The sequence below is a fragment of the Salvelinus namaycush genome, chromosome 2 (assembly GCF_016432855.1).
Source record: "Salvelinus namaycush isolate Seneca chromosome 2, SaNama_1.0, whole genome shotgun sequence".
In the NCBI taxonomy this organism is placed as follows: Eukaryota; Metazoa; Chordata; class Actinopteri; order Salmoniformes; family Salmonidae; genus Salvelinus; species Salvelinus namaycush.
In genome coordinates, this window is record NC_052308.1 from 59,466,470 (window position 1) to 59,478,495 (window position 12,026).

General features: G+C 40.0%; 1 protein-coding gene across 1 annotated transcript in view; it reads right to left on the reverse strand.

Annotated features, from left to right (window-relative positions):
* The window catches only part of LOC120065200 (inactive tyrosine-protein kinase 7-like), a 46,790-nt gene extending 37,659 nt beyond the window's left edge, over positions 1-9,131 (reverse strand). The window contains exon 1 of the mRNA XM_039015997.1: positions 8,692-9,131. Within this exon, the coding sequence (XP_038871925.1) occupies positions 8,692-8,815 (124 nt within the window). The 5' untranslated portion in view covers positions 8,816-9,131. The remainder of the gene's footprint in view (positions 1-8,691) is intronic.
* Between the last annotated feature and the right edge of the window lie 2,895 nt (positions 9,132-12,026).

The window sequence follows — 12,026 nt, forward strand, 5'->3', positions numbered from 1 at the left end:
TAGTGTCAGTAAGAGCTGGGAGAGGTAACATTAACTGGACAGTATGTGAGAGAGAGGTTTCACCACTAAACAGAAAGAAAAACTGTTATGAGCTGAACATAACAGTATGACAGTGGAAGGGAGGACGGTAGCAGGTGACCCAACTATGATTTGTGACTATTATGATTTCCCATTGTAGCCAAATCAGTTGCAGTAATTCCATTACTGATTTTATTGGTAATTCAGTTACCAATTTCGTAATGCAATTACGAGTTTTATTCACTTAATAATTCAAATAAAACTGAAATCAGTAAAATCACTATAACTAAATTGGTATGTCTACCGTTACTTCTGTGAACTTTCATTATCCACCCTCATGAGGGAGAGACATTAAAATATCTTAAAGATATGTCCGTTTTTGGTTACGGAATGAAGAGGCACAAGGCAAAATTTCTTAAACTTTAGAATGTAAACAATTTGTGTGTTGATATTAGTTGGCAGGGGTTTTGATGCATTTCTGATAACATCTTCAAGGGAAAAAAGTCTTACATTTTGTATCTGATCCAGAAATCAAAGCCTTTACTTATGCCTAATTTGACATGCTCCTGGAGAAGAAAAGAAAACCTTTCATGTGTACCTCCATCGTTAGAGTCCAGGGCCAAGTTTACGGCCCTGGAAGAGTCAGGGGTCCAGCCACTTTTCTCATGTGAGCCTTAGGGCTTTCATTTTACTGTTTGCTGAACTGGCTTGAAGGTGATAAAGTAGCCTACTCTCTGTTTTCGGAGGGGGCAATAACAATTGATGCACCAAAACCAGGTTACAACCCATCGCAACTATGCCCCCCCCCCGGTATGGCATCTGCCGCAGGCAGCTCAGACATGGAAGTCTATACAGAGTATGTGTTTTCGCTGTGAGATTTAGAATGCGATGCAATTAGCTGTCCCGTGAGGGGAGGGGCGGGGGGGGCTAATTGCATTGCCTTCTAAATCTAGTCACAAATCACAGTTGGGTCACCTGCTACTGTCCTCCCTTCCACTGTCATACTGTTATGTTCAGCTCATAACAGTTCTTTCTCTTTCTGCCAGTTGGCAGTGTTGACCTCATGCTGTGAGAAGTGCAAGCGACTGATGCGTACCACAGAAAGCGTGGGGCCCCCGACAAACAAACAATACCCAAAACATCACACAAGGAGGGACAAAATACAATAAATGTTAAGGGAGGTCAACAGCAGAGGATGTTGAAAGTCAGAAAAATGTTTAGGAGACGAGGCTTGGGACGTTCACAGTCATGCAACCCGGCAGTTTTTCAGACCTCAAATGTTGATAGTCTTGGCATATTAACCAAGTAATTATTTCTTCTCACAAACTCAATTGGCGGGAAATGTGTGTCGTACTGAAGTTCAATCTATCCTCCACAGTAAATTCCACACGCTTCTCTTTATATTACATAAAATCTAAAAAGCCTTTGGTGCTCGGGGAATGTTGTGGGATTTCTAAATTCGTCTCTGGAAAGAGATGGAGCTTAATGAAAAGCATATGGACTTAAATTTAATTACACAAATTCTGATCTCATAACAAGAACCACTTGTTCTCTCTGCAGAGCACTCAGGAGTGTCACCAGGCAACTTCACATTGGTTCCAGGCAGGCCAACAGACTAAAATTGTCCCTAAAACAAGTCTCTCCAGACAGCCCTTGAGAGGAAAGGGTTCATATGCAAAAATGGGCAAAACATCTAGCAATAAATATTGTTTTACCACAGAGAGACTCAAAAAAGGTACAATCACTCATGTCCCTAGTTCTTCAAACGGCTCTGACTGAGCTTGTTCTGGGGTTGCGAAGTGTAAAATCAGCTCTTCTCCCCTGCTCGTGACCTCTCTCCCCTGGAATCAGTCTGTGTGGGTTTCCCTTGATGATTGTGACCTGCGTGCAGTCATTGGTTTACCTCATGTTCAACAAGAGCCATGCATAGTTGTGATTGGCTTTGTAAAACAGGGTTCTTTCAATCTTGAGGTTGCGCTGTCCATTTCACATGTTATCGTCATTTTAGAGGAGCATGGAGGGATGGCACAAACAAACAGTAGACCACTACTTTGTGTATACTTTATACACTGCGTGAGCGATTACTCTTATTTCATTACTTATCATTCGCACAAAACCCAAGCAGTTCTGGGAGTGTGTTATTCAGGGTTTATGTGCAAGTATTTGATGACAGGCTTTTCCCCCTTCTTTATTCTATCTGTAAAGTCTTATCAAAAAGCAATAATTCATCAGAAAAATATTCATACATCAGTCTTCAATAAATGAAATCATTAATTTGTCACATGCTTCATAAACAAAAAGGTGTAGACTAACAGTGAAATCCCCTCTCTAAAAATGGGGGGGAAAGGCTGTAAAAATCTCTATGTGGAATTGTGAATGACATCTGCCCAGCTTTCCGAGTGTACTTTACAACATGGAAACAGTCCACTCCCAGTCAGCAGCACTGAGGTTTGCCAGGGTCACAGGGCTATATGCTCCTTGACTGATATGGTGCCAATGGTTCATATGTGGCTGAAAGACAAGCCCGTGTCCTAGCTTTGGCAGAAAGCACATCTAAAAAGGTTGACATTTTGATAAATCGGTGAAGAAATGTTGATGGTTGACCTCACGCCAAACAGACTATGTTAACGGAGAAGAACGAAGTTAAGTAAAGACAATGGAATCAATCAACAAATTGGGTCATCAAAGTTATTCTGCAAATGATGACTCAAATCCCAAAGATTGTGCATCTTCCATACAATCTTCAGGTTTTAATCCTTGTTGCAACCAGTGACTCAGCTGTTGCTTTCAACCCAACGTTTCCTGGCTATATAAAGGAAATTGGAGCAGTTTTCAGAAACAGATCCTCCTGAAAATATCCAAAGGAGCCTACTTCAAGTGCTAAGCTAAATATAGCTTCTTTTTTTTAACCAACAAAGCTATTTCCTTCAAAGAGTGAAAAAGGATTACAAAAAATAAGCACCCAAGTATGCCAGAGTAACAGTTTCACACACAGATGTAGTTTCCTAAATTGGTTCTAAAGAATGCCCCATTTAGCAGGAAAAACAATAGTGTTTAACCAAATGCTTTGAAATATTTAAAAACACATACTACCATGAATCTGGAAACCAAATATTTCTGAGCTGGTTGTTGTTTAACAGTTCATCATTAGACAATTCAAAACAGGCAAGTTTCCCACCATTTTGTTTAGGCCATTCCTGGCTGACACTCCATATCAGACAACTTGACATCTATGAGCAGAATCTCTTCCTCCTTGCCAAGGCCCTGCTATTTCTCTGCCGGCGAGCAATCTCACGACGGGTGGCATGGTTTACACAGGCATTCATTTCAAACATCTGCCAGGCTGTCATTTTAGTAGCTCATTATGGGCTATCAGATCAAACATCAGTTATGTCAGCCGCTGGCATCGTCTTTCTGCACTGGGTTGGGCGCCAAATATGGAGGGTATTGTGGAAACTAATCACAAGGTTACAACATGCTTTGGCACGACCTTGGCTGGGTTTACCCAGGGTGGAATTACTCAACAAGCAAATGAAGTGGCATCAATCATCCTATGAGTTGGACATAGAGGAGCATCTACCATATCAGAGGACTCAATTATAGATGTTACCTTTACATTCACCCCCTGCCCAATGTAATTTTGAAACCTTGTGTGATATTTTGACAGTAAATACAGTGTCGCTGTTGTATTGCTTCAAATACTGTGCAGCAGTTAAGTTACGCATCTAAATTGTGAATCTCCACCGTGACATTTGAATTGTGCATATTTAATTTCTGTGTGTGATGTCGCATAGAGGTTTTCAGGTATTATTTGTACACTTCTAATTATAGTACGACAAATCTTTATCCATCAATGCCCTATATCAGGGCTGCCCACTGACTGCTAACACCATTTGCTTTTGCTTATAGTGGGCTATAGTGGTGAGATTGATTATTTCTCACAACAACAAAAAAACTCCTCAAAACATACTTTCCAGATCTTAAAGTCTAGCTGTAATAAACAAACACTTGTTTGTCTGATGAAACTGCAGCTGCCAGAGGTGTGCCAAAAGAGAACAGTGATGGTTGCCCCTGACATTTAACTGCACAGTCCCAAAGACCCATGAGACCTCGGGGTAGTTAGACCAGAGGGAAGAACGTGCCATCACGCCTAATCCAGAACGTGTTTCAAGACATTTCAGCTGCTTCTCCCCCATCCTCACATATGTCACAGACCGGAGTGGCCCTCTCTTTCATACAAGTAGTTGCCATTGGTTTCAACAAGACACACACAGCAAGGACAGGTGGCAGTATAGGAAATAAGGACTGGGTTTTGATAAAACCAGCAAATTTGTACAAGCTCTGAAAGTACTACACAAATTGGATGAACGTTGGAAATAAGATACTATAGGCTTAATTCAATGTTTCAGCAAATAATGTAGTTCCAATGCTGCAAATGGTGATGATTGAGCTTATTGTAAACCAAGGAAACTCAATAATCATTATTTTTGTATTTGTTTGGTCATCATCACTTCCTCATCTCTGCGATATAGACTGCTGCAGCATCGCCTATGTCCTGTGTGATATAGCCTGCTTCAGCATCGTCTATGTCCTGTGTGATAAACAGTTGAAGTCGGAAGTTTACATACACTTAGGTTGGAGTCATTAAAACTCGTTTTTCAACCACTCCACAAATTTCTTGTTAACAAACTATAGTTTTGGCAAGTCGGTTAGGACATCTACATTGTGCAGGGAACAAGTCATTTTTCCAACAGTTGTTTATAGACAGATTATTTCACTTATAATTAACTGTATCACAATTCCAGTGGGTCAGAAGTTTACATACAGTGAGTTGACTGTGCCATTAAACAGCTTGGAAAATTCCAGAAAATGGCTTTAGAAGCTTCTGATAGGCTAATTTACATAATGTACATAATTTGAGTCAATTACCTGTGGATGTATTTCAAGGCCTACCTTCAAACTCATTGCCTCATTTGCTTGACATCATGGGAAAATTTTAAAAAATCAGCCAAGACCTCAGAAAGAAAATTGTAGACCTCCACAGGTCTGGTTCATCCTTGGGAGCAATTTCCAAATGCCTGAAGATACCACGTTCATCTGTACAAACAATAGTACGCAAGTATAAACACCATGGGACCACGCAGCAGTCATACCGCTCAGGAAGTAGATGCATTCTGTCTCCTAGAGATGAACGTACTTGGGTGCGAAAAGTGCAAATCAATCCCAGAACAGCAGCAAAGGACCTTGTGAAGATGCTGAAGGAAACAGGTACAAAAGTATCTATATCCACAGTAAAAGCGAGTCCTATATCGACATAACCTGAAAGGCCACTCAGCAAGGAAGAAGCCACTGCTCCAAAACCACCATAAAAAAGCCAGACTACGGTTTGCAACTGCACATGGGGACAAAGACCGTACTTTTTGGAGAAATGTCCTCTAGTCTGATGAAACAAAAATAGAACTGTTTGGCCATAATGACCATCATTTTGTTTGGAGGAAAAAGTGGGAGGCTTGCAAGCAAAAGAACACCATCCCAACCGTGAAGCACGGGGGTGGCAGCATCATGTTGTGAGGTGCTTTGCTGCAGGAGGGACTGGTGCACTTCACAAAATAGATGACATCATGAGAAAGGAAAATTATGTGGATATATTGAAGCAACATCTCAAGACATCCGTCAGGAAGGGTCCTCCAAATGGACAATGACCCCAAGCATCCTTCCAAAGTTGTGGCAAAATGGCCTAAGGACAACAACGGCAAGGTATTGGAGTGGCCATCACAAAGCCCTGATCTCAATCTCATAGAAAACTTGTGGGCAGAACTTGTGTGCGAGCAATAAAAGCTGAAATAAATCATTCTCTCTTCTATTATTCTGACATTTCACATTCTTATAATAAAGTGGTGATCCTAACTGACCTAAAACATGGAATTAAATGTCAGGAATTGTGAAAAACTGAGTTTAAATGTATTTGGCTAAGGTGTATGTAAACTTCCGACTTCAACTGTAGCCTGATCTAGCGTCGCTATGTCCTGTGTGATACAGCCTGCTTTAGCGTCGCCTATGTCCTGTGTGATACAGCCTGCTTTAGCGTCGCCAATGTCCTGTGTGATACAGCCTGCTTTAGCGTCGCCTATGTCCTGTGTGATACAGCCTGCTTTAGCGTCGCCTATGTCCTGTGTGATACAGCCTGCTTTAGCGTCGCCTATGTCCTGTGTGATACAGCCTGCTTTAGCGTCGCCAATGTCCTGTGTGATACAGCCTGCTTTAGCGTCGCCTATGTCCTGTGTGATACAGCCTGCTTTAGCGTCGCCTATGTCCTGTGTGATACAGCCTGCTTTAGCGTCGCCTATGTCCTGTGTGATACAGCCTGCTTTAGCGTCGCCTATGTCCTGTGTGGGCGCTGTTGGTTTAAGAGAGAGTTCACTCAACTTACAAATGTACCTCACATTAAGGGTAATATTACCAAGAAAATTATCTATACTACCGTCAGCAGCCTAACACTGGCTGTATAGCACGGTAAACAAACCAATTTTAGATCGCCAGCTCTCCAGGTACATAGACCACTCTCCAAATATCTATAAGACAAGTTACATTTGCAATCAACGTGAACTACTCCTCTAACTGAAACCTCCTTGGACGCAGTCCATATTCCAGTACTTCAAGGCAAAGGATGTTTCACATTATACACTGTAGGTCTTAATCAAGACACAGGGCCATCTTGTTAGGGGAAAAGGGCTCACAATATGGTTTTGATGTAAAACTATCTGAAGACATTTTTATTTCCTCCTCTGAAGCCCCAGAAGGCAAACTGTTGATATTTCAAACAATACATGGAGTGTTGTATTTAAAACAGTCCAATAAGACTGGGGGCTTTTTCCACTTAATTATAGTATCAAAATCATACTATAGCGAATCATCCTTCTCAGTCGTCTTAGTTTAGAATAAACAAAAAATGATTGCGAGCCCAATTCAGAGCAAAGGGACTTGTCAAGTGAAATGATACTACCTCTGTCTTTGCAATTACAGTGAATGCTTCTAAAGTATTTTTCCCAGACCAATCCTGATTTCCATAACAATGGAAGGAGATAGTCCCCCTCGAGTTCTAAAGATCAAGCAGGCCCCTCAACTACCTGTGAAGTCTCATCAGGCTGCTTTTATCTCTTGGGGTTCCATGCAAATGTGGTGCCATTTCCTCCAGAGACCCTGAGGCCAACGACAAACCCCCAACACACTTTTTCCTCCACGTCTCCAAAAAGATACAAATCCATTCTCTGACTGTTCCTCTACACTCCCACTTACATACAAGAGAAAAAATATATACAGTAGTCATACATTGGGGAAGAAGGACCAAAGCAAAAGCATAGGGATCCTACAATTCAGTTATAGGATCTCTATGAACATGTCATTCCTGACAAGCTCTAACAATCAGCCTGTGCTACCCATGACAGACTGACCAGGTGAATCCAGGTGAAAGCTATGATCCCTTATTGATGTCACTTGATGTCACTTGTTAAATCCACTCCAATCCGTGTAGATGAAGGGAAGGAGACAAGTTAAAGGAGGATTTTTAAGCCTTGAGACATAGATTGTGTATGTGTGCCATTCAGAGGGTGAAAGGGCAAGACAAAAGTGCCTTTGAACGGGGCATGGTAGTAGCTGCACCGGTTTGTCTCAAGAACTGCAATGCTGCTGGGTTTTTCCACACTCAACATTTTCCTGTGTGTATCAAGAATGGTCCACCATCCAAAGGTCATCCAGCCAACTTGATACAACGGTGGGAAGCATTGGAGTCATCATGGGCCAGCATCCCTGTGGAATGCTTTCGACACCTTGAGTCCATGCCCCAATGAATTGAGCCTGTTCTGAGGGCAAAAGGGGGGTGCAACTCAATATTAGTTAGGTGTTCTTAATGTTTTGCACACTCAGTGTAGGCCAGTCAATTCCCCCACTCTCTTCAGCCCAGGTCTGGCCATATTCTATGAAGGAGCCTGTTGAATCAAGCTGAGCAATAGGGAACCTTCTAAAGCCAGGCCATGCCAACATGAATGTTGCATACAACCAATACAGATCATTATTCTGCCTTCTGCCCAAATACAGTTTTCAGTCATGGTCCTGTTATGAGCTCAAATGACATACTGTAAAATTAATATTGTTATGGAAATATTGTGGAAATTGAAGGATTAACATGTGTGGCATTGGAAGACAGTTCTTTGTGTGCCCTGCAATGCTGTCAATTTAAAGACCCAGGCTGAAGGGGATATTACATGGGTCATGACAGTATGCAAACTAACCAACTGGACAAAAAAAATACAAATGAGTAACACGGTTTTCACTGACTATGTTTTCAGTAACATTGAGTTTTTAGGGGGGGGGGGGGTGGGGGGAGTGACGAGTTTACTGCCGTTAACTATAAAACTAGCCTTTTGTAGACTAAAGGTTTAAAGTTAAAACGCAAAGACAACGTTGTTGTTTCAACTTTGTTAGTGGGCACTTACAACTTGGGCTATTTGATAACCAAGATGGGTTCCCCAGTAGCGTCCTCTCGTAAACATTTTTCTGAAAGAAAGCTTGCTTGTTACATTGATGTAGTAGTCTACGGCTGATAAGCACACTTTCATTAAAAACAGATACATTTATAACACCCGACGGGCTTGTGGCTACTTTGTGTCTTCTTACCTTTGGTGAAAATAAGAAACAGGGTAGTGGTGTGTATTGTCGGCATGACTCCTTGTCTACGCCTATTCGCCGAGTTCAGGTTACTCTCTGTGAAACATTTATTTTCTGTGGACGGTAACTCCATAATAGAACTCAAACAAAGTAAGCCACAACTATGTTAAATCATTCGCACAAGAAAACGAGGCCCGAAACCAAGGGCAGTCAACGCGAAAACTACCAGCGTTTCACAAGACCTCTAAAAGTACTCCGACAAGAGAAACGATAAACGGCTGCTTTGTCTAGTGGTCGTCCGATGATGATACGACTCTTGCACGCGCAATTCGTAAATGTGAAGACGTAGGACCTATTCCATTATTTCAAATAATGACAAGAAAATGCAAAGAAAAAATGTGCCTACATGCCATTCCTTCAACACTATTAAATGAAAGTAGCCTTTCCCTCCCTCCCTCTCTCTCTCTCTCTCTCTCTCCTTAGCTCCCACTTTGGATGAGAAGCTTCCGGTGTTTGGAAAAAAGAGGGAGGGGTGAGGGGATGGGGGGCACGAAAGGTTAAAAAAAAAAGTAGCCTTAGGTCAAACGTGCCAATTTTGCACTTTTTCTATGCAAACATAACAGGTACACATTTTTCTGTAGGCCTAAGCACGTACAACTTGTTTTGAATATTTGATTATTTGGATTAAAGGCCAAGGCTATCTTTCGGCTACATCCTAAACCATTTCAAATACATATCAAATGTAAATATGGATAAGGATACATGATGTAATGCAGACAAGGTAGTTGTCAGAAAGGGATACTTTTGTAATTTTAGTTTTAGATTTTTGGACAGAGGCTGTATACTAATATGACACACTGTGACATAGCCAAATAACCACAAATATATCAAATGGTATTTGACAGGTATGTGAAAAAATATATTTTGAGTTATTCTGAGTGGAAACAATCATGTCCTTCACACCAAGCCACACATTTTTGTTTTAATTTTATTTGCATTTTACATAAAAATACAAATCGTACAGTGCAAAGATTATAAAAGCTGTCATTGTATACAGTGTCTTAAGTATTCACACCCCTTTACTTTCCCCACATTTTGTTGTGTTACAAAGTGGGATTGAAACTGTTTTAATTGTAATTTTTTTGTCATTGATCTACACAAAATACTATGTAATGTCAAAATGAAATAATTTTTTAAACATTTACAAAAACATATATGTAAACTAAAATGCAAATATCTTAAGTCTCAGAACATTGCACACCTGCATTGTACAATATTTGCCCATTATTATTTTTAAAGTTCTTCAAGCTCTATCAAGTTGGTTATAGACCTTTGCTAGTCAGCTATTTTCAAGTCTTGCCCTAGATTTTTCAGATTTGTCAAAACTGTAACTAGGCCACTCAGAAACAATCTGTTGTCTTGGTTAGCAACTCCAGTGTAGATTTGGGCTTGTGATTTAGGTTATTGTCCTGCTAAAAGGTGAATTTATCTCCCAGTGTCTGTTGGAAAGCAGACTGAACCAGATTTCCTATAGGATTTTGCCTGTGCTTAGCTTTATTCCATTTATTTTTATCCCCAAAAACTCCCTACTCCTTGCCGATGACAAGCATACCCATAACATGATGCAGCCAACACCATGCTTGAAAATATGACAAGTGGTATTCAGTGATGTGTTTTTGCCCCAAACATAATGCTTTGTATTTAGGACAAAAAGTAAATTTCTTTGCCACATTTTTTTGCAGTATGAAGTGTGTTGTTGCAAACCAGATGCATGTTTTGGAATATTTTTTATTCTGTACAGGCTTCCTTCTTTTCACTCTGTCATTTAGGTTAGTATTGTGGAGTAACTACAATGTTGAAGATCCATCCACAGTTCTCACATCACAACCATTAAACTGTTTTAAATCCCTGAGCGGTGTCTTTCCTCTCCGGCAAATGAGTTAGGAAGAACGCCTGTATCTTTGTAGTGACTAATGAATAACTCCACCATGCTCAGAGGGATATTCAGTGTAATTTTTTTTAAACTCATCTACCAATCGGTACCCTTATTTGCAAGGCATTGGAAAACCTCCCTGGTCTTTGTGGTTGAATCTGTACTTGAAATTCATTACTCGATTGAGGGACCTTAAGTGTGGGGTACAGAGACAGGGTAATCATTCAAAAGTTATGTTAACCACTATTACTGAAAACAGAGTCCATGCAACTTATGAGAATTGTTAAGCAAATTTTTACTCCTGAATTTATTTAGGCTTGCCATAACAAAGGGGTTGAATACTTAAGAAATGTCAGCCTTTCATTAAAAAATAAAAATAAAAATCCACTTTGGCATTATGCAGTATTGTGCGTAGATCAGGGACAAAATATCTCAGGCTGTAACACAACAAAATGTGTCAAATGTAAAAGGAGTGTGAATACTTTCTGAAGGCACTGTACGTTATGTGTAAATGTATATCAAATCTCCATTCATTTACTCTGGGAAAATTTTAAGTAGTTTAAAGATGCACTATGCAGAAATCTCTCTGCCATTTCCTGGTTGCTAAAATTTTTAATTTCTGTTTGAGACAAAACAAGCAAGTATAGTGTACAGAATCATTGTACCATCTAAACCGCTGTGAAATATATTTTCCATAACCAAAAATATTGTATTTTTAGCTAGTGTACAAAACCAAGAGTCAAAAACAAAACTTTAGAATGGGAAGCATAGAAATAACACACATAGAACAGACCTACCACGTCTTAGACTTGCATTCAATGAGAATGAAAGTTCTATAACTCCTCACATTTCTATGTGAATTTGGTCAGGTCGCCTAAAAAGTTACATAGCGCAGCTTTAAAAATTGAAGCAATCCACTAAAATTCACACTGCAATTTTGAAATGTATGCTTTGAAAACAGTTGATAACAGCATAGAAATACAAGGTCACAAGAGAGGACGGGTGAAATTTTAACATATCAAAAGTATACCATACTAATTATTGGAGAATGCAAACAAATACAACTCATTCACTTATTCTGGGAACATTGCAAGGCATATATATATAAAAAAAGAGGCAAGCACAGTAAGAGCACATCATTTGGCCATGCTGAACAAATGTTCATAAGTCACTTTAATTAAACTTCCATTCCTCAACCATCATTAACTATAGTTATGAATCTTCACAAAATAAAATAATTATAAAATGTAACTAGGCAAGTCAGTTATGAACAAATTCTGATTTACACTGACGGCCTTGAAGCTTGAGCCTTCCTCAAAATCTAAAGTGCCTGGTCACAGTCTCAGCTCCATTTACAATTAACCTCACCAAAACCAATCAATTCATTTGTGAGATAGTCGTTATTCACCAA